Source organism: Oncorhynchus mykiss, chromosome 24, assembly GCF_013265735.2.
Source record: "Oncorhynchus mykiss isolate Arlee chromosome 24, USDA_OmykA_1.1, whole genome shotgun sequence".
NCBI lineage: Eukaryota > Metazoa > Chordata > Actinopteri > Salmoniformes > Salmonidae > Oncorhynchus > Oncorhynchus mykiss.
In genome coordinates this window covers 27,122,996-27,146,793 of record NC_048588.1, presented here as the reverse complement: position 1 = coordinate 27,146,793, position 23,798 = coordinate 27,122,996, and the positions used below count along the sequence as shown (strand labels likewise).

General features: G+C 42.6%; 2 protein-coding genes across 2 annotated transcripts; one reads left to right on the top strand and one right to left on the bottom strand.

Moving 5' to 3' along the window:
• The first annotated feature begins 13,508 nt into the window (after positions 1 to 13,508).
• Positions 13,509 to 17,127, top strand: LOC110504103 (secretogranin-2). Its single transcript, XM_021582927.2, has 2 exons — positions 13,509 to 13,657; positions 14,745 to 17,127. The coding sequence occupies exon 2, from the start codon at positions 14,757 to 14,759 to the stop codon at positions 16,719 to 16,721; it is 1,965 nt and encodes a 654-aa protein (XP_021438602.2). The 5' UTR covers positions 13,509 to 13,657; positions 14,745 to 14,756; the 3' UTR covers positions 16,722 to 17,127.
• Positions 17,128 to 17,488: 361 nt separating this feature from the next.
• LOC110503382 (AP-1 complex subunit sigma-3) lies at positions 17,489 to 23,660 on the bottom strand. Its single transcript, XM_036961639.1, has 5 exons — positions 23,511 to 23,660; positions 22,627 to 22,805; positions 19,862 to 19,970; positions 18,831 to 18,968; positions 17,489 to 18,727 (listed from the first exon to the last, which is right to left on the bottom strand). The coding sequence occupies exons 1-5, from the start codon at positions 23,511 to 23,513 to the stop codon at positions 18,692 to 18,694; spliced, it is 465 nt and encodes a 154-aa protein (XP_036817534.1). The 5' UTR covers positions 23,514 to 23,660; the 3' UTR covers positions 17,489 to 18,691.
• Positions 23,661 to 23,798: the final 138 nt, after the last annotated feature.

Here is a 23,798-nt window from a genome sequence, read left to right as displayed (position 1 = left end):
ATTAGGGAAACCTCAGATCACCGCTACAGGAAGTCAGGCACACTGGGATAAAAAAAAGGCCTAGTTCTCACAACATAACCTTTAACTTCCTCCTTACACACAAGAGGGTCAATTAAATCAACATGTTATACATCTGGAAATAGATCTTGGTGTTCAAATTGATGTTAGTTGTGATGTCAATATTAAGTCTCTTTTGACTCCTGTGGCATGAGAATGTTGGAGAAGGTTGGAATGGGATCAAAGGAACCAGTGGTGTTTGGGAGAAAAAAATACTTAATATTCATTAGCATATAGTACCGTGGTGGTTTCCTCCACTGTCCGCTTATTTTTAGTTCAGGTGGGGATTGGAAGGAGGTTGAATTTCCTCTAAATTGAATGTGGACTCAGTGGGCTGAAACGGAGCCAAGCTGCTGAAGAGAAGCGCCTTTGCATGTGCCCACTGGAACGAACACAGACAAGCATAGACAACATTCTACTTGGGTGAACAGCTTATCTCCCTCTTTGTCCTTTCTTCCTATTTTCTCCTCCCAGTTGTGGGTATGTACAGTATTAAAGTGTAATATGATGTTTCTTTTGGGAAAGTCCCGCGTGACTCCTACCCCAATTACAACCTGTTTGTGTCACCGCAGGAAAGGGATGTCTCTACGAAATGCCAGTTGTGGGTGGGGAGAGAATATTTTTAACTGAGACTCATTTTTCAGAAGTGGTAAACAAACAACCAACCAAGCTACCATGGGTCTCCTTCTCTGTGCCAATCACAAAGCATCTGCCAATCACAAATCCCCCCCCCCCCCCCCTTATTGCTCAAAATAACAACATCAAAGCCCAAGACAATGTAATCAGAACAAGCAGGGATACAGCAAGGCCTGTATTGACGTGCAGCAAGAATCTTAAGACTCCAAGGGAAGTCATTTATACACCCCAAACAGAATTGAGCGTGTCTTATTGTGTAACATGGCAGAACAGATCCAGAAAGAAGGGAAGCTGTGACTGACTGTCGGGGACATAAAGCAAGAGAGAGAAAAGCAAGAGAGAGAAATTAAAATATCATATGACCCCTTTCTAGCCAGACTTATTTTTTGCTCTGTTTTGTGGATTTTTCTGGACTCTTCCAGTGGCTTTGTTAGCTGCCTTAGGCAAAGGAGACGGGGAAGGAATACATTGGAAGTAATGTGAAGGAAAGATGTGGCACCACTGTAGCGTGGTTGTGATGAAGTCCTGTTGTGGTCTAATGTGTTATGACAGTACTGGATGAAGGAGCCCAGAATAGACACTACCGTGTGGAGATTCTGAACATCAGTAAACATCATCTGTTAGAAGACTGAGCATTACCTACACTTCTTTGGGGTTCTTTGGGGTTCTATATAGAACATTTTGGTTATTTGGTCTACCTCTGATAAGCTTCCCAGTAAAGCATTAAAAACAATCAAGCATCCCAGAAAAGTGCTAAAAATAGCCCATATTAACATATTTAGCCTAAGAAACAAGGTCCATGAAGTCAATAACTTGCTTGTAACAGATGACATTCATATTCTGACCATCTCTGAAACTCACTTAGATAATACAGTGGTAGCAATAAATGGTTATAACATCTACCGAAAAGACAGAAATGCCAACGGAGGCGGTGTTGCGGTCTATATTCAGAACCACATTCCTGTAAAGCTTGGAGACGATCTAATGGTAAATACTGTTGAAGTAATATGGCTACAGGTTCATCTGCCTCACATAAAGCCCATTCTTGTGGGAAGCTGCTATAGACCACCGAGAGCAAACAGTCAGTATCTGGATAATATGTGTGAAATGCTTGATAATGTATGTGATATCAACAGAGAAGTATATTTTCAGGGTGATTTAAATATTGACTGGCTATCATCAAGCTGCCCACGCAGGAAAAAATGTCAAACTGTAACCAGTGGCTGCAAAACTGGATCAAAACTGCAAAACTGGATCAGGTTGTCAGTCAACCTACCAGGGTAGTTACAAACATCACAGGAATTAAATCAGCAACATGTATTGATCACACAGGATGTAGTGATCACAATTTAACAGCCATATCTAGAAAAACCAAAGTTCCAATGGCTGGGCCTAATATAGTGTATACGAGGTCATACAAGAAGCTTTGTTGTGATTCATATGTTGATGAAGTGAAGAATATTTGCGGGTCTGTGGTGTGTAATGAGGAGCAACCAGATGGTGCACTTCATGCATTTATGGAACTACTTATTCCAGTTACTAATAAGCACTCACCCATTAAGAGAATGACTGTAAAAACTGTTAAATCCCCTTGGATTGATGGGGAATTGAAAAATTGTATGGTTGAGATATAGATGAAACAAAAAGGTATGGCAATTAAGTCTGGCAGCCCAACTGATTGGCAAACGTACTGCAAATTAAGAAATCATGTGACTAAACTAAATAAAAATAAACTACACTATGAAACAAAGATAAATTATATAAATAATGATAGTAAAAAGCTTTGAGGCACTTTAAATGACATTTTTGGGAAAAAAGCCAACTCAGCTCTTTCATTCATTGAATCAGATGTCTCATTCATCACAAACCCACTAATATTGAAAACTACTTTAATGACTTTTTCATTGATAAGATAAGAAAACTTAGGGATGACATGCCAGCAACAAACGCTGACACTACACATCTAAGTATATCGGACCAAATTGTACTCTAGAATTGTACTTTTGAATTCCGTAAAGTCAGTGTGGAAGTTTGTTTTTGTTTTTTTGTCTATCAACAATGACAAGCCACCATGGTCTGACATTCTGGATGGAAAATTACTGAGGATAATAGCAGATGATATTGCCACTCCTATTTGCCGCATCTTCAATTTAAGCCCACTAGAGAGCGTGTGCCCTCAGGCCTGGAGGGAAGCTAAAGTCATTCTGCTACCCAAGAATAGTAAAGTGCCCTTTACTGGCTCAAATAGCAGACCAATCAGCCTGTTACCAACCCATAGTAAACTTCTGGAAAAAATGGTGTTTGACCAGATACAATGCTATTTCACAGTAAACAAATTGACAAAAGAATTTCAGCATGCTTATAGGGAAGGACACTCAACAAGCACAGCACTTACACAAAAGACTGATGAATGGCTGAGAGAAATTGATGATACAATTATTGTGGGGGCTGTCTTGTTAGACTTCAGTGCAGCTTTTGACATTATCAATCATAGTCTTCTGCTGGAACAACGTGTGTAATGGCTTTACACCCTCTGCTTTAATGTGGATGAAGAGTTACTTGTCTAACAGAACACAGAGGGTGTTCTTTAATGGAAGCCTCTCAAATATAATCCAGTTAGATTCAGGAATTCCCCAGGGTATCTGTTTAGGCACCTTGCATTTTTAAAGTTTTACTAACAACAAGCCACTGACTTTGAGTAAAGCCAGAGTGTCTATGTATGCGGATGACTCACCACTATACACGTCAGCTACTACAGTGACTGAAATGACTGCAATATTCAACAAAGAGCTGCAGTTAGTTTCAGAGTGGCTGGCAAGGAATGAGTTAATAAATATTTCTAAAACTAAAAGCATTGTATTTGGAACAAAACACTCACTACACCCTAAACCTCAACTAAATATTGTAATAAATCATTTGGAAATTGAGCAGGTTGAGATGACTAAACTGCTTGGAGTAACCCTAGATTGTAAACTGTCATGGTCAAAACATATTGATGCAGTAGTAGCTAAGATGGGGAAAAGTCCGTCTATAATAAGATGGCAGAGCATCACTTAACAACACTATCAACAAGGCAGGTCCTACAGGCCGTAGTTTTGTTGCACCTTGACTACTGTTCAATCGTTTTTCAGGTGCCACAAAAAAGGACTTAGGAACATTTCAATTGGCTCAGAACAGGGCAGCACGGCTGGCCCTTGGAGCTAATATTAATAATATGCATGTCAATGTCGTGCCCTCTTCACGACTGTCTTGTTGTGCTTGGACCATGTTAGTTTGTTGGTGATGTGGACACCAAGGAACTTGAAGCTCTCAACCTGCTCCACTGCAGCCCCATCGATGAGAATGGGGGCGTGCTCGGTCCTCTTTTTCCTGTAGTCCACAATCATCTCCTTTGTCTTGATCACGTTGAGGGAGAGGTTGTTGTCCTGGCACCAGTGGCCAGGTCTCTGACCTCATCCCTATAGGCTGTCTCGTCATTGTCGGTGATCAGGCCTACCACTATTGTGTCATCAGCAAATGTAATGATGGTGTTGGAATTGTGCCTCGCCGTGCAGTCATGACTGACCAGGGAGTACAGGAAGGGACTGAGCATGCACCCCTGAGGTGCCCCTGTGTTGAGGATCAGCGTGGCAGATGTGTTGTTACCTACTCTTACCACCTGGGGGCGGCCCATCAGGAAGTCCAGAATCCAGTTGCAGAGGGAGGTGTTTCGTCCCAGGGTCCTTAGCTTATTGATGAGTTTGAGGACACTATGGTGTTGAACGCTGAGCTGTAGTCAATGAATACCATTCTCACATAGGTGTTCCTTTTGTCCAGGTGGGGAAGGGCAGCGTGGAGTGCAATAGAGATTGCTTCATCTGTGGATCTGTTGGGCCAGTATGCAAATTGGAGTGGGTCTAGGGATTTTGGGATGATGGTGTTGATGTGAGCCATGACCAGCCTTTCAAAGCACTTCATTGCTACAGACATAAGTGCTACGGGTCAGTAGTCATTTAGGCAGGTTACCTTTGTGTTCTTGGGCACAGGCACTATGGTGGTCTGCTTAAAACTTGTTGGTATTACAGACTCGGACAGGGAGAGGTTGATAATGTCAGTGAAGACACTTGCCAGTTGGTCAGCACATGCTCGCAGTACATGTCCTGGTAATCCATCTGGCCCTGCGGCCTTGTGAATGTTGACCTGTTTAAAGGTCTTAATCACATTGGCTGCGGAGAGAGTGATCACACAGTCTTCCGGAACCTCTGGTGCTCTCATGCATGTTTCAGTGTTATTTGCCTTGAAGCGAGCATAGAAGTAGTTTAGCTCATCTGTAGGCTTGTGTCACTGGGCAGCTTTCGGCTGTGCTTCCCTTTGTAGTCTGTAATGGTTTGCAAGCTCTGCCACATCCGACTAGCGACAGAGCTGGTGTAGTACGATTAGATCTTTATCCTGTTTGGACGCTTTGCCTGTTTGATGGTTCGTTGGAGGGTCCCGCTCCTTGAAAACGGCAGCTCTAGCCTTTAGCTCAGTGCGGATGCTGCCTGTAATCCATGGCTTCTGGTTGGGGTATGTAGGCACAGTCACTGTGGGGATGGCATGGTATGCGTCTTTGTGTGTGGAGTATAGGTGGTCCAGAGTTATTTTTCCTCTGGTTGCACATTTAACATGCTGATAAAAATTTGGTATAACGGATTTAAGTTTCCCTGCATTAAAGTCCCGGCTACTAGGAGCCCCGTCTCTGGGTGAAAGTTTACTTGTTTGCTTATGGTGGAATACAGCTCATTCAATGCTGTCTTAGTGCCAGCCTCTGACTGTGGTGGTATGTAAACAGCTACAAAGAATACAGATGAAAACTCTCTCTGTAGGTAGTGTGGTCTACAGCTTATCATGAGATACTCTACCTCAGGCGAGCAATAGCTCGAGACTTCCTAAGATATTGTGCACCAGCTGTTGTTTACAAAAATACAGTCCGCCACCCCTCATCTTACCAGACGCTGCTGTTCAATCCTGTCGGTACATCGTATAACCAGCAAGCGGTATGTTGATATTGTCGTCGTTCAGCCACGATTCCGTGAAGCATAAGATGTTACAGTTTTTAATGTCCCGTTGGTAGTTTAATCTTCTGCGTAACTCACCGATTTTATTCTCGAAAGATTGCACGTTTGCTAGCAGAATGGAGGGAAGTGGGGGGGGGGGGTATTCAAGCGCCTACAAATTCTCAGAAGGCAGCCCGCCCTTCGGCCCCTCTTTCTCCGCCTCCTCTTCACACATATCACGGGATGTTCCCGAGGAAGCAGTATATCCTTCGCGTAGGGCTCGTCAGAGTAGTGAAAGGGAAAAAAGGTGCTTAATCGCAGGCCTGATGTCTAGAAGTTATTTTCAGTCGTAAGAGACAGTAGGAGGATAGAATTATGGTCAGATTTGCCAAATGGAGGGCGAGGGAGAGCTTTGTATGAGTCTTTGTGTGTGGAGTATAGGTGGTCCAGAGTTATTTTTCCTCTGGTTGCACATTTAACATGCCGATTAAAAATTTGGTATAACGGATTTAAGTTTCCCTGCATTAAAGTCTCCGGGTACTAGGAGCGCCGTACAAAATAAGTAAAAAAATAAGTTACAAACAACGCAAATAAACTAACAACAAAACACAATCGGCTAGGGGCACGTAAACGTCTGCCTTCTTCTCCGGCGCCATCTCAAATGAAGGTAAGCAAAGTCTATTATTTATTTCAAATATATGAAGCCAAAGTCATATGATAAACTATAGGCTAGATAAATAAAGTTGAAATGTTAGAATATGAGCACTTTTGTAAGCTAGCTAGCTAAACAGAAAAAGATAGGCTACTTTAATTCACCTCTTTAGAAGCTAGTCAGCTAACCCTTTCAAATAAACATATTTTATTATGGGATATGCCAAATAGAGCTACAGAGCCAGCTTGATATTGGCAATTAGCTAATTGTTACTTTTATTTCAATTGAGGGGACTGTTTCATGAAGACATTAGAAGACTGTTTCTGACTGAGAGGAGGTAAGTATAAATGACTTATAATAAATTATTTAGAGTAAGTATTGGTAATTCAATAGCCTATTTAATCATTACATGACTTTTAACACACCATCTAGGTTTTTATCAGTCTGACAGTAACCCAGAACTATCAGAGGCAAAGGATCTCTATTTCACTGCTGCTGACAACAACTGCTGACAACAACTGCATGTAAATTGATCTTCTACATTATAATTTTATTGTAAATCTGCATAGCATTTTGTCTTCATTTTGGCAGATTAACACGTGCTTATTTCTGAAGAGTTTGACCTGTGGCCGAAAGGTGTCCGGTTCAAATCCCTGCCGCTGGAGAAAAAAATGGGTGGAATTGATCTGACAACTGGAGGGCTGCTGGGTTCATATCCTCAAAACATTGCCCAACATTTGGGCCCTTGAACAAGGCCCTTAACCCCACAATATGCTCTCCATCCAGGGGTGCTGCACTGCAACTTGAACCTGTGCTTGTCTCAATTGTGTGTGTGTGAGGTCTGCTGTTTGGGGAGGTTGAGAATGGAGCAGAATAAAATGTTTTGTAACTAATGGACAAAGTTGTATTGTATTGTGAAAGAAGTCAGAAGTCAGAGTTGACATGGGCCAACACTCAAACAAAAAGATGCCTCCCTGGCCACCAGTGCATGTTTGCATATAATGACAAATTGAACAAAACAACAATGCTGGTATTCATTCATATTGAATTGTTTATTCAATTATATTCTTAGCTAAAAATATGACTATGTAAGAGTAGTAATTCATAAGTGGCAGCACCAGGAGTTTTATATGGAACAACCTCTATGCTTCTGATCAAAGAACCATATAAAAGGGTTCTATATAGAACTTTTAGGGGTTCCATATAAACTCAGCAAAAAAAGAAACATCCCTTTTTCAGGATCCTGTCTTTCAAAGATAATGAATAAAAATAACAATGTACAGTGCCTTGCGAAAGTATTCGGCCCCCTTGAACTTTGCGACCTTTTGCCACATTTCAGGCTACAAACAAAGATATAAAACTGTATTTTTTTGTGAAGAATCAACAACAAGTGGGACACAATCATGAAGTGGAACGACATTTATTGGATATTTCAAACTTTTTTAACAAATCAAAAACTGAAAAATTGGCCGTGCAAAATTATTCAGCCCCCTTAAGTTAATACTTTGTAGCGCCACCTTTTGCTGCGATTACAGCTGTAAGTCGCTTGGGGTATGTCTCTATCAGTTTTGCACATCGAGAGACTGACATTTTTTCCCATTCCTCCTTGCAAAACAGCTCGAGCTCAGTGAGGTTGGATGGAGAGCATTTGTGAACAGCAATTTTCAGTTCTTTCCACAGATTCTCGATTGGATTCAGGTCTGGACTTTGACTTGGCCATTCTAACACCTGGATATGTTTATTTTCGAACCATTCCATTGTAGATTTTGCTTTATGTTTTGGATCATTGTCTTGTTGGAAGACAAATCTCCGTCCCAGTCTCAGGTCTTTTGCAGACTCCATCAGGTTTTCTTCCAGAATGGTCCTGTATTTGGCTCCATCCATCTTCCCATCAATTTGAACCATCTTCCCTGTCCCTGCTGAAGAAAAGCAGGCCCAAACCATGATGCTGCCACCACCATGTTTGACAGTGGGCATGGTGTGTTCAGGGTGATGAGCTGTGTTGCTTTTACGCCAAACATAACGTTTTGCATTGTTGCCAAAAAGTTCAATTTTGGTTTCATCTGACCAGAGCACCTTCTTCCACATGTTTGGTGTGTCTCCCAGGTGGCTTGTGGCAAACTTTAAACAACACTTTTTATGGATCTTTAAGAAATGGCTTTCTTCTTGCCACTCTTCCATAAAGGCCAGATTTGTGCAATATACGACTGATTGTTGTCCTATGGACAGAGTCTCCCACCTCAGCTGTAGATCTCTGCAGTTCATCCAGAGTGATCATGGGCCTCTTGGCTGCATCTCTGATCAGTCTTCTCCTTGTATGAGCTGAAAGTTTAGAGGGACGGCCAGGTCTTGGTAGATTTGCAGTGGTCTGATACTCCTTCCATTTCAATATTATCGCTTGCACAGTGCTCCTTGGGATGTTTAAAGCTTGGGAAATCTTTTTGTATCCAAATCCGGCTTTAAACTTCTTCACAACAGTATCTCGGACCTGCCTGGTATGTTCCTTGTTCTTCATGATGCTCTCTGCGCTTTTAACGGACCTCTGAGACTATCACAGTGCAGGTGCATTTATACGGAGACTTGATTACACACAGGTGGATTGTAGTTTATCATCATTAGTCATTTAGGTCAACATTGGATCATTCAGAGATCCTCACTAAACTTCTGGAGAGAGTTTGCTGCACTGAAAGTAAAGGGGCTGAATAATTTTGCACGCCCAATTTTTCAGTTTTTGATTTGTTAAAAAAGTTTGAAATATCCAATAAATGTCGTTCCACTTCATGATTGTGTCCGACTTGTTGTTGATTCTTCACAAAAAAATACAGTTTTATATCTTTATGTTTGAAGCCTGGTCGCAAAGTTCAAGAGGGCCGAATACTTTCGCAAGGCACTGTATCTTCATTGTAAAGGGTTTAAACACTGTTTCCCATGCTTGTTCAATGAACCATAAACAATTAATGAACATGCACCTGTGGAACGGTCGTTAAGACACTAACAGCTTACAGACGGTAGGCAATTAAGGTCACAGTTATGAAAACGTATGCCTCTTTAGTGTCCTTTCTACTGACTCTAAAAAACACCAAAAGAAAGATGCCCGGGGTCCCGGCTCATATGCGTGAACATGCCTTAGGCATGCTGCAAGGAGGCATGAGGACTGCAGATGTGGCCAGGGCAATAAATTGCAATGTCAGTACTGTGAGACTAAGACAGCGCTACAGGGAGACAGGACGGACAGCTGATCGTCCTCACAGTGGAAGACCACATGTAACAACACCTGCACAGGATCGGTACATCCGAACATCACACCTGTGGGACAGGTACAGGATGGCAAAAACAACTACCTGAGTTACACCAGGAAGGCACAATCCCCCATCAGTGCTCAGACTGTCTGCAATAGGCTGAGAGAGGCTGAACTGAGGGCTTGTAGGGCTTGTTGGCTGAGGGCTTGTTGTAAGGCAGGTCCTCACCAAACATCACCGGCAACAACGTCGCCCATTGGCACAAACCCACCGTCACTGGACCAGACAGGACTGGCAAAAAGTGCTCTTCACTGACAAGTTGCGGTTTTGTCTCACCAGTTGTGATGGTCGGATTTGTGTTTATCATCGAAGGAATGAGTGTTACACCAAGGCCTGTACTCTGGAGCGGGATCGATTTGGAGGTGGAGCTTGTTGTCATTGCAGGCAATCTCAACGCTGTGCATTACAGGGAAGACATCCTCCTCCCTCATGTGGTACCCTTTCTGCAGGCTCATCCTGACATGACCCTCCAGCATGACAATGCAACCAGCCATATTGTTTGTTCTGTGTGTGATTTCCTGCAAGAGAGGAATGTCAGTGTTCTGCCATGGCCAGCGAAGAGCCCGGATCTCAATCCCATTGAGCACAACTGGGACCTGTTGGATTGGAGGGTGAGGGCTATGTTGTTATGTTCATACAAATATTTACACATGTTAAGTTTGCTGAAAATAAACGCAGTTGACAGTGAGAGGACATTTAATTTTTTGATGAGTTTGATGCAAGCGATAGAACCCTTTTTATTTCTAAAGTAAACTTTCTTTCCAAATGCAGTGAGTTTTACCTAGAGGGCTCTTTATCACATGATGCTAAATACTAAAAGAAAGGTGTGCACCATGGTAACCAGTAGAATTCTGACTCACTGTGGATCACAGCATTTGAACTCAAAGACATCTTCTGAGAAATATTCAAAATTGTTATGGATCAACATCAGTGGCAATTTTAGCATGTAAATCTTGGTGTGGCAAACATTTATTTATTTATTGGGGATGCATGCCACAAAGCCACTACACAACACTACATTAATTGCACTATAACAGTGACAAATGGTGCCCACAAACTGTTAGGGCCTACATAAAGCCTCTCAACAGCAGTCCCAACACCTTACCACTGCTACGCCTAGCTATCAGCGGAGCCTTGTCTGGCAGTGAAACAGTTAATTCAGCCTAATTTATTGCCTTTAAAAAAAACATAGCTGATATGGCTGACTTGCTTATTAAACAAATGTGGTTTCTACTGACAATTGAGATGTACAAACTATGGCATACGGGTTGAATTGGCGATTTCCAACTTGTTGTGTATTGTTTATGGCCAATGAGCACCACTATGTTTTATCTATCATTTCTCTTCATAATTTCATCTCACATCCACCAACAGCAAAGGATGTTTGTGTTCGTCTCCGATTTCTCGCTCTGAGCACAATCTGTCAGTAGAAAAGCTACTTCTGACTCATCCTCTTGTTGAAATAAACAAATAGTGTTCTTTTTTTAGCTGGAGATGAAAACAGAAAAATAAAAAAAGGGCACATTTATGTAAGAGTCGTATGCCGAGCTACAATTACAACCACACACAGATGCCTCACAAATTACACATAAGGTTAGACATGTTACCCCTATATATATCTACTCTATAATTTCTCATGTTCTTCCTATTTTTATTTCTCGTGTTTCTGTTCTACCTTATGCTATTTTTAGTATTACATTAGTATTGATTACTGCATTGTTGGGTTTAGAGCTGGCAAGGAAGGCATTTCCATGTACTTGTGCACATGACATTAAAACTTACTTGATAATACTGACGCCTTTGTAATCTACCTGTAAATCCCCTCACAATAACAAGGCCTATGCCACATTGATGAGTATTCATATGGCGTTCTGGGGCTCTGGAGGCTGGAGAATATTGAAATAATTTCAGTCTTCCCACACTCAAGTGCTTCACACACACAAATGTATATCTGAAGCAAATTGCCATTGCCACAAATGTATAGAATTCAGTGGGGGCATGAACATGAGTCACAACACAGACAGAGATATGTGCAAACACATGCAGACAACAGTTGAGACAACCAGCCCATATCATACGTACACAAAGAGGGACATGACCCACCTGAAAATTGAGACAGTGCCGTCAAAGCTTCTAGACCAATACAATGTATCCCTCTCTCTCCCTCCTTCCACCCTGCCAGGACATTTACAGGTGGGGTTAAGGAGTAGTATCAGCCATGATGCAGTTTCCCTATGATATGACATCAGCATGTGATATGGATAATTGGTATGGCATTGGAATCAATTTGATTGATTAGATCAATTCAAATAGAATTAGTACAGATGTGTCAGATGTATGGGTATTCCTGATACTGAACAGAGCAATAGCCTACTACAGATCAATGTCTATATGATGCCAAGTAAGCATTAAGAACCAATTGGCCTGAATTTCACTGATGTTATCTTATTGAAATCAGACAGTCTTCAGGCTACAACCACAGCCTAGGAGGAAGCAGGTTGATTAGTATGAGGCACTTGGAGATAACGGGTTATGTTTCTCTAATAGGCTGATACAATTTGATATTACATCAAACAGATGGCACAAGATATGCAGATATTACAACAATATGTATATTACTGTAATTACACTTGAGACTGCTGCTAATTAAAAGCCTGCAAGAAAGTTTCTATTTGACCTTAAAGGCCAGTGTTTTGGGGGGATGGGCTGTAGGAGGAGGGAGAGGGTGGAACTGAGTGGTAATTGGTTTCTGTTTACCCGGAGCATCCCCACAACCAATTAGCCAAGCTGCTTGAGCCTTACTTCCTTTACTGCTTGGTGTGTGTGTGTGTGTGTGAGTGTGTGCATGCTTGCAGTAAATGGGGAATTACATGAAGTGGAGGCTTGTGCTGAATGTAAAATATGGTTGGTCTATTAGCCAAGCATACAGACACACTGAGACACCAGTCTACTCTAATTGTTACAATGGCAAAACAGAAGTGATATCTGAAAGCATATCTGGAATCAGGTAAACAAATCATACTACCGTACACATCTGAGTGCCGACTCCCGACGTAAATGTATGAATGAAACTGACGGCTTCCCCCTGACCTGCGCCAGACAGGACTTGACAGGCAACCAAAATAAATTACCACTGGCTGACGATTGCACCGTCAGCGCACGGTCTCCCATAGCGCACGGTCTCTCTGCAGTCCTCATCACCCCGCATCATTCTTTGGCCGATCTTGGGCGTGAGTGAGTCATCGACGGACTTTACTCTCTGTCACGAGGGACGCCCGCGAACGCCTTTTTGTTGACGCATAGGTACAAATCACAATTTACTGCGAACATCAGCCGTTATGGTAGGCTACCTGATTAGGAGGAGATGAGGCGCAATACGGGAACAGGAAGTGATCTCTACCAATATGTTTTAAATCAATAGATGTTTCATTTCTCCTTGCTTGGCCAGGATTATTATCCAAAATGTTGTGTAGCGTTTCTGTAATAGCCTACACAACTGTTTAGTTGTAAACACACATAATGCAGCATTATGTAGCATACGAAATACTTAACGTAGTCTCATGTCCCTGTACAAATTATTATAGCTGGGCCTGTAATCTATAATTAGCCTATACACTGGCGAACTCGTGGGCATGGTTGTATAGGTCTATGACCATCTAAATAGACATTGTGCTGTGGGCTAATTAATCACGTCCTTAATGTCCAGATATTCATCACTATTGGTTAACCAATACAATTAGACATGACAGCATTTCCAATTGAAAGTTGAGGTTAAGAGATTATAAAATAATTTAACAAATGTGAGCCAGTTCTAATTGGGTTTGTATGTTTCTTTGGATCTAGTATTGCGTATTTCGCAGTGACGCACGAGTCAGGTGGCGCCTCATATAATGGGAGGAGCTGTCCCTGGTGCTGAACACAGAATCCCTGCTCGCGCTCACACTGAGAAAGAGATGCTAAATTCACTCACGACGATCAATTGAAACTATTTTGCAGAGGTAAGACTTTACACAGGGCCTACATCGAAATTATTATTATTTTGAGAAAATTGATTTTAATTAGACTATTTTCAGTTCGTTTAATATGTTTGTCCATTTTTAAAATCCATTTAGCTTTGCAACCAACCTGATGCATTGCAAACTGGTCTGCCGCAGTGAAGAGATACATAGTCTAAGAATGACAGAACAGATTAACTATAGTTTATTATAGTTTGTTTTCAGTAATTATGTAGGCTAAACTGATAAGTAGCCTAAATTAAGCAATAATTTGATTTCAAAACCAATTAATCCACTAGTTGGTTTATAAGTAGCCGTGTTCAATACCTTTATCTAAATTAGGTGTGTGATTATAAAGTTCCATTGCATTTTATCAGTAAAAAGCTCGTGCAACAAATACAACAGCGTTTTAGTGAGCTAGAGATGTCTTGTGTGTAGGTAGTTGTGTTTCGACAGCAGCCAGCATCAGCCGAAGGGTTACCTAGACAACTAGATTGTGACTCATTCCGGGAAGGCAGCAATTTGAAAACTAATGAGATTTACAGGCGAGTTGAATACCCATGCTATTACTGCTCCGCAAACAATAATTTGGGCATTCAACAGATGAGTTTTTATCCAGAGATTTAAAGTCGCATTGCATATCACTATCACTGGTAAACTATAGCAATATACCTGAAGCGTCAAACGAGATAAAATGGTAGGTCTGAAAAGGAAAGGTTTCAGAATTTAAATGAGGATCATGAGAGCTGATCATTACAAAAGCATTTAAACTGGCCTTGTCATTACAAAAGGTCCATTGCAGCCATTTTATCTCAATATCAAATCATTTCTGGGTAACAGTTAAGTATTTTACTGGGATTATGTTAAATTAAAGAGCAATTTCTCCAGCATGAATTTTCAGTATTATTCCAACCTCAGTGTGGAAATATACATAAAATCACAAGAAAATCACGATTGACTGCACAGTCCTTTAACATATTCTTGTTTGAAAGAAATATGTACATAATGGTCTGACCAGTGAAAAAAATCTTATCCTAAACCTAAAGGTCAGCATTGACACTTCTCTTCCTGTTGTGTCTGTCGTCTCCAGGCTAAAGACACCATGCCATCACTCCCCACGCTCTCCTCGGTAGGGATGGCCTTCCTCTTCTCCCTGCTCCTCCTCTTCCTCCTGGGCTCTGGCAGTGTCCAGGGGGCCTCTCTCAGAGAACACAGACTGAAAGGCAGTGAGCTGGACCCCCAGCAAGTAGACACCCCCTACCTCCCCACCAACGCAGACATGCTCAAGGCCTTGGAGTACATTGAGAGCCTCCGCCAGCGTACCGGGGGAGGGGTGCCAGCTCCACTCACCCCAGACTACGACACCACCAACATGGACACAGACTCAGAGAAACTCCGCTCCATGTTGAGGCTAGCCTCTCCTGCCCAGACCAGTCAGCGTAATATCGGCCAGGACCAGGATGAGGAGGATGAGGAAGGGGAGCGCAACAAGGAGGAAAAGACCCAGGAGTGGCTGCAGGCGGTGCTGAGTACCCTCCAGCAGACCAAGAAGGGCCCCAAGCAAGCCCCTGTAAGGCCCAGTGTAGCCCGCCACACTCTGGGCAAAGGGCAGAGACCGGGGAATGAGGAGAGCCAGTTGGGAGAGGGCGTGGCATATCCATGGTCACAGCAGCAGCATACCAACCGGCCTCACAGGAAGTACCCACTGATGTTTGAAGATGAGGACGGTGAGGAAGAAAGCAGAGCCCCAGGCCGCGAGAGCCCCTTCAAACGCACCAATGAGAACATGGAAGGGAAGTACACACCCCAGAACCTGGCCAACCTGCAGTCTGTGTTTGAGGAACTGGGGAGGATAGCCAACGCCAAGGCTGGGCACAAACGCCAGACTGAGGATGATGAAGAGGATGATGATGACGACATGTTCCGGGTGAGGAATCTGGCCTATGAGGATGTGATGGGGGGAGAGGACTGGGAACCCTTAGAGGAGCAGGTGGAGACGGAGGACGAGGAGAGTGACAACAGGCAGGAGTTTGACAGAAGCTTGGAGGATGATGAAGAGGATGATAATGAAGATGAGGAGATTGATGAGGTCAAGCGATCGAGCCACCCGGGTCCGGGAGAACATGACGCAGATGACATCACCAAACTGGTCGACTACTACCTTCTGAAAGTGTTAGAGAAAACAGAGCAGGAGGAGCGGAAGAGAGAGCTAGAAGAAGAGGAGAGGGAAGAGAGGAGGGCAACTCAAACTCTGTACAGCGACAAGCCGGTAGATCCACAAGCCATTTACCAGCTCATCCAAATCTCCCAGAAACTACAGATCCCACCAGAAGACCTGATGGACATGCTGAAGAGTGGGGAGATGACAAAACAAGACAGGAGACAAGCACATTCTCTGACACCCAACGATCTGGCCAGGGTAGAGGACAAACTAACTCAGATATACCCTAAGAAAAAAAAGATCCCTCTAGAGACATTCTTCAACAGACGGCTGCCTGAGACCCAAACAAGCAACGTCCCATACGAAATAGACACAGAAGACATTCAAAAAATCCTCGGGCTGGGAAGTGTGGCAAATCAGAACGCACACGCGCTCAACAAGCAGAAACAGCATACAAGCCCACCGTTAAGGTTTTACGCACCAGTTGGAAGGCAGAAAGACTACATGTCCTCTGAGCCAAACATCCCAGAGAAAGGAAAGGGCGACTACGACAACACTGTCGACCAAGACGAGCTGGAGACGTATCTGGCTGCCCAGATGTTGGTGCAGTACCCGCAGGCAGCAAACAAGGCAGACCAAAAAAAGCGCGCATCGCAGCCTCCCTCACAAGACGATAAGCTTGTGCTGGGAAAGTTCGAGCAGGCGGTACAGGACTACTTTGACCAAATGGACTCAGAAAAAAGCCAGCCTCAGAAAAGGCAGTCAGAACCCGAGGACACAGGCGGTGCTTTGCAAATGCATGGCTTGGATGACGACATGCTGCTGAAAGTTCTAGGCTATCTGAACCCAGAGACCGAAGAGGGCGAAGATAAGGACCTTTACGCAAAAACTGCCAAAGGAATGTAGATGGGGGAGATGCAGCTACATATTATATAATTGTTTTGATGGGGGAGAATCATAATAAAGTATTTTGAAAAATAAATACATGCAATGGAGTTTAGTCTCTTCAGTAGATTTACTACAGCTCATGCTTTAATAGCCAATTTATACATGAACATGATCTGGTGTAGCTATAAGGGAGTGCCTATTGATGGTTGTAACTGGGTGTGTGGCATAATATTCAATGTTTTTGATAGGCTAGATAAAACACAACACACCACTTTAAACTAGCCATACATTTCAGTGCACATACAGCCGAATCAGTGTTGGATTCTTCACATCCACTTGTGTTCTTCCTCGTAAATTATATTTCGTACATGTGTTCGGTAATGTGTGACGTATGAGATGAATAAAGCATTGACTTTATTTTTTCCTTACTGTGTAGTGTTTACTCATTTGGACCTCACAGAGATGATGAACAGAGATGGTGAACAGGCTGCAGAATATCACATTCAAAACACCATCTGCCTCAATGTGTCAGCAACAACATGTAGCGTCGATCAATCAAATATCTTAGTTTGACAGGTAAGCTAGTAGTATATTGTAATCCATTTGGAGCTACAATAATGAGCAAATGTGAAATTGGGCATTTCTGACACACAGAATGAGATTCTATTTCTATGATTTTAGCACCATGGGTCAACTCAGGTTGCAACGAACTTAGCCTGGGGCAAGCAGGGTAGTTCTAGTCAATTCCAGCTATAAAACCAAGAGTCTAATAAAGTCTAATAAAGTAGCAATAATCAATTTTCAAAAGTTGGAAACAACGTACTCCAACTAACATTTAAAAGACTATTCTGGAAACAAAACTACTCAGATAGTACAACTTTAACGGTATTGCAACACTTTCCAAAATGTCCACCTTTAACTTCAGCCTTAGAACCCTCTGGCTAGAGCTTGACTACTGATAAATATTACAATAAGGCACTATGCTTGTGTAGGCAATGGCTACGTTAGCCAACATAGAATTACAATAAGAAATGTGACTTTCAAAATGCTAATGTTGTTACCATCCTTTGTATCAACTCACAACTGAATTAAAACATTTGAAAAAGCAGCTGCAATATTCTAAAATAACATTGATTTGCTTGAAAATCACATAAGGCAAAGTAGGCTACAATTTTTTAAAACCTGTATGATCCTATCAAATATAATGTCATTATAAAAAAGTTTAAACTAAAAACACAAACAAATATCTCAAAGTAAAAAAAGTAAAACTGTTTTAAAACAAACTCCTGAATTCTAAAACTCCTAATGCATCTTTTAGAAAGTACTTATATAAAACAGACTATGTGTGATGATGTCTGAGTGGAAGAATGTATTACTTATTATGTGTGATGTCTGAGTGGAAGAGTGTATTACTTACTATGTGTGATGTCTGAGTGGAAGAGTGTATTACTTATTATGTGTGATGTCTGAGTGGAAGAGTGTATTACTTATTATGTGTGATGTCTGAGTGGAAGAGTGTATTACCATGTGTGATGTCTGAGTGGAAGCGTGTATTACTTATTATGTGTGATGTCTGAGTGGAAGAGTGTATTACTTATTATGTGTGATGTCTGAGTGGAAGAGTGTATTACTTATTATGTGTGATGTCTGAGTGGAAGAGTGTATTACCATGTGTGATGTCTGAATGGAAGCGTGTATTACCATGTGTGATGTCTGAATGGAAGCGTGTATTACCATGTGTGATGTCTGAATTGAAGAGTGTATTACCATGTGTGATGTCTGAATGGAAGAGTGTATTACCATGTGTGATGTCTGAATGGAAGAGTGTATTACCATGTGTGATGTCTGAATGGAAGAGTGTATTACCATGTGTGATGTCTGAATGGAAGAGTGTATTACAGTTTAATAGGTTAAATGTTGTGGCACTTATGGCAACTGAGGAAAGGATTCTTCAGTCTTAAGGTTCGACTCATGTCCCTGTTATTGGTTCAGTAGGTCGGTTTACTCATATACTCCTCCATTGTCTGTAAAGAGAACAGAAAACATATTTACATATTTTGGCAAGTGTGTCAGACTTAAGTGACCGTGTGTGTGTGTGAGGGGGGGGGGGGGGGGGGGGGGGGTCACCTCTTGTAGTGTCTCTGCCTCCTCCATAGCAATGCCCACAGCTGTCTTGGAGGTCTCCAGGATCTCTCCTCCCATCAGGAACTCATCAAGGATGAAGTAGGCCTTCTCAAAGTTAAAGATGATGTCCAGCTCACACACCTGCAGTGTGCATGCACATGTACACAGTTAAAGTCCATCGATGACTCACGGCCAAGATCGACCAAAGAATGAGGCAGGGTTGTAGGGGACTTCAGAAAGAGACGGTGCGCTATGGGAGGTGCCTATGACGGGGCTATCGTCAGCCAGTGGTCTTTTATTTTGGTTGCCTGTCAAGTCCTGTCTGTCGCACATCAGGGTGAAGCAGTCACTTTCATTTCTGTCAGGAGGCATCACTCAGGATGAGTATGATTTGTTTACTATGGATCCTGATTCCTGATACACTTTCAGATCACTTTTGTTTTGTCAGTGTAACAATTAGATTGAACAAGTGTCTGTTTGTCTGTATGCTTCTGTTGATGTATTTGACTGACTCATTTTTACTCTCAGCACAAGCCTCCACTTTTCATGTAATTCTCTAATAACCACACACATGCACAAGCACAGACACAGCCATGTCTTACTATACTTGTGAGGACCATTAATTGATTCCCATTCAAAATACTATTTTCCCTAACCCCCAACCTTAACCCTAAACCTAACCCCTAATCCTGAAATTGCCTTTTTTCCTACTTATCTGAATTTTTGTTTGTTTACTATTCTTGGGAATAGTAAACTAAAACGTGTACACACACACGATGATGTAGGCCTTGTCAAAGTTAAAGATGTTATCCAACCCACAGACCTGCAGCAGAGCAGACAGGCCGACAACAGCACATCAAATGAGAGGAATTAGACACCATTAAGATTATACTTTCTTTTTTTTTTAAAGCACATTTAGTTGCTATTCACCAATTTAATCTGAACTTTCCCTGTGTTATATTGAACAATTGTCCCCCAAAGAGACCTTAACCTGCCAATGAACAGCCCTTGCATTGCCTGTACATCATGCTTACGTTGCCAAAGTATTTGTCCAGCAGCTCGACATATCGGTGCAGCACCTCCAAGGTCAACAGTTCATTGTCCTGGTCCTCCAGACCACAGCAGAAGTAGAGGCTGGCATACCTGCAAGGGGGTTAGAGGTCAAGGAACAGGGTTATGGTTGTTATGTTTATATGCAAGAGAGTCACTTTACTATAGAGGTTCATGCTTAAGCCAAATAGTGACTTAGGGTAGAACATACTGGCCGTCATTGAAAATAAGAATTTGTTCTTAACTGACTTGCCTAGTAAAATAAATTTAAAAAAATAAAATACTGCTCTAGTCTGTTATGTGTTTAAATTGTACAGTGAGTGTACAAAACATTAAGAACACCTGCCGTTTCCATGATAGACTGACCAGGTAAAAGCTATGATCCCTTATTGATGTCACTTGTTAAATCCACTTCAATCAGTGTAGATGAAGGGGAGACTGGATAAAGAAGGTTTTTGAAGCCTTGATATAATTGAGACATGGATTGTGAATGTGTTCCATTCAGAGGGTGAATGAGCAAGACAAAATATTTAAATGCCTTTGAACTGGGTATGGTAGTAGGCACCAGGCGCACCGGTTTGAGTGTGTCAAGAACCGCAACCCTGCTAGGTTTTTCACGCGCAACAGTTTCCGGTGTGTATTAAGAATGGTCCACCACCCAAAGTACTGACTGACAGCAAGAACTGTTAAGGCTCCATGGATTGATGAGGAATTGAAAAACTGTACTAAACTCAACAATAAGAAACGTCATTATGAAGCAAAGATCAATGATATAAAGAATGACGGGAACTCCATCTTTCATCGAATCAGATGGCTTATTCATCACAAAACCATTTGATGTTGCCAATTATTTCATTGGCAAAGTGGGCAAACTTAGGCAGGAAATGCCCTCAACAAACAGTGAGCAATTATATTCATACATAAAACACAAATAATGAAAGAAAAGCAGTGCAAGTTAGAATTTTGTAAAGTTAGTGTGGGAGAGGTGGAAAAATGATTGTTAGGTCCACAGACACAATCGCAATCACACTGCACACTGCCTTAAAACATCTGGACAAGAGGAATACCTATGTAAGAATGCTGTTCATCGATTACAGCTCACCATTTAACACCCTAGTACCCTCCAAACTCGTCATTAAGCTCGAGACCCTGGTTCTCGACCCCACCCTGTGCAACTGGGTCCTAGACTTCCTGACGGGCCACCCCCAGGTGGTGAGGATAGGAAACAACATCTCCACCCCGCTGATCCTCAACACTGGGGCCCCACAAGGGTGTGTTCTCAGCCCTCTCCTGTACTCCCTGTTCACCCATGACTGCATGGCCATGCACTCCTCCAACTCAATCATCAAGTTTGCAGACGACACTACAGTGGTAGGCTTGATTACCAACAATGATGAGACGGCCTACAGGGAGGAGGTGAGGGCCCTCGGAGTGTGGTGTCAGGAAAATAACCCCACAACTCAATGTCAACAAAACAAAGGATATGATCGTGGACTTCAGGAAACAGCAGAGGGAGCACCCCACTATCCACATCGACGGGACAGTAGTGGAGAGGGTAGTAAGTTAAGTTCCTCGGCGTATACATCACGGACAAACTGAATTGGTCCACCCACACAGACAGCGTGGTGAAGAAGGCGCAGCAGCACCTCTTCAACCTCAGGAGGCTGAAGAAATTTGGCTTGTCACCAAAAACTTTTACAGATGCGCAATCGAGAGCATCCTGTCGGGCTGTATCACCGCCTGGTACGGCAACTGCTCTGCCCACAACCGTAAGGCTCTCCAGAGGGTAGTGAGGTGACTACCTGCCCTCCAGGACACCTACACCACCCGATGTCACAGGAAGGCCATAAAGATCATCAGGGACAACAACCCCCCGAGCCACTGCCTGTTCACCCCGCTATCATCCAGAAGGCGAGGTCAGTACAGGTGCATCAAAGCGGGGACCGAGAGACTGAAAAACAGCTTCTATCTCAAGGCCATCAGACTGTTAAACAGCCATCACTAACATTGAGTGGCTGCTGCCAACATACTGACTCATCTCTAGCCACTTTAATAATAAAAAAAAATGGATGTAATAAATGTATCACTAGTCACTTTAAACAATGCCACTTTATATAATGTTTACATACCCTACATTACTCATCTCATATGTATATACTGTACTCTATACCATCTACTGCTTCTTGCCTATGCCGTTCGGCCATCGCTCATCCATATATTTTTATGTACATATTCTTATTAATTCCTTTACACTTGTGTGTATAAGGTAGTTGTTGTGAAATTGTTAGATTACGTGTTACTGTTAAACATTAACCACTAATAAAAAGGGCCAAGGATGGTTCCAGTCTACCCCCTTCCTCCCTCCCTCCACACCCCTACAGTACACAGGCACCATAGTCTGTTCCAGCCCAGAGACAATAGTGAAAGGGGGGGAAACACAGACAGTAATAGGGGTCAACAGAGAAACAGACAGCAATAGGGGTCAACAGAGAAACAGACAGCAATAGGGGTCAACAGAGAAACAGACAGTAATAGGGGTCAACAGAGAAACAGACAGCAATAGGGGTCAACAGAGAAACAGACAGCAATAGGGCAGACAAACAGACAAAAGAAAAGACAGAAGTAAAAAATAGGAAAACAAATAATCTGCCAAATAAACCAAATCAAAGAGAGAGAAGGGGGTATAAGAGATCAAAGGTAAACCACAGACAGATCCAGCCCCAAACAGAGAATCTACTTCCTCAGTCACCTCTTGTAAACAATCTTGAGGTCCCTCCAGTGGAGGAAGTTACAGGAGCGGGGAGGGCGAGCCAGCACCATCAGAGTCATTTCCCTGATCACCTTCTTTTTCTCTCTCTCAGTCACCGGAGTGAACCACTTCTGCAGTCGCAGCTTCCCCTGCCGGCTGAACAGCAGCAGGAAGCGCAACTGTGGGAAGAGGGGGCAGGAAGTTGACCCACTTGGACACAAATCATAGAAATAGAATGACTAGAATGGGTATTATTGCAGGCAACAGATTGAAGCAGAGTAGTTCCTCTTGTTCATTAGGTTATCTGGTGTCACTCAGGTCAAACCATGTTGTTAACGACCTAGTTAATCAGTAATAGCATTAATACTTATTCACATACACAGAATGATACATAGTATGCTCATGTAACACACAAATTGACATATTCATGAAGGCTACTCACTCACACATACTCAGACACTTTGAACACACCCCACAATTAAACTCATTATGCCTAGATGTGTTGCAATCCAAACAACACTTCTAACTGATAAGTGGTTGTTGTGCCAGACATAAACAATATTTCACAATTCTCCACGGACAGCCTTATAATGGCCAGTTTAAGGCCAGTTTGACTTTCAAGACGTTCTACTATAAAAACATGACAGCAACGCTTCTTTAGGCTAATGTAGCCTCTGGGCAAACAGGTTCAGGCGACAAGACTCAAGTTCAACGACCAGCCAAAGGAACTAAGTGTGCTGGAGCGCCATTGACCACACAGTTAGTTACAGTAGGCTACTCACCTTTTGGACAGGTGCATGTTATAAAGAGAGCTTGCCCCCCCACTTGCCCTGTAAAATATGTCAAAACTTGAACATGGAACCAAATGACGACATTTGACTCACCATCGTGAAGCTGCAATGTGAGGCTAAGGCCGAATCTTGAGGAAAAATATGTTATCTAAATTATTGCGTAAAAATGATTCATATGGAAGAGGCATCGTTAACCTTCCCACAATGCTGTGGGTTAAATTGCGAAACCACACCTTCTCTAGACTGTGCCGCGCCCCGTTTTTCGCTTTGCTTGGTCGAGATTGGTTCACACCTGTCGCAGGAGCTTTCCTGGGAAAGGTGGATTGCAGTGTACTGTACACTCTGGTTTGGGATAAAATATAGAAACCATCCTGCTTGTCA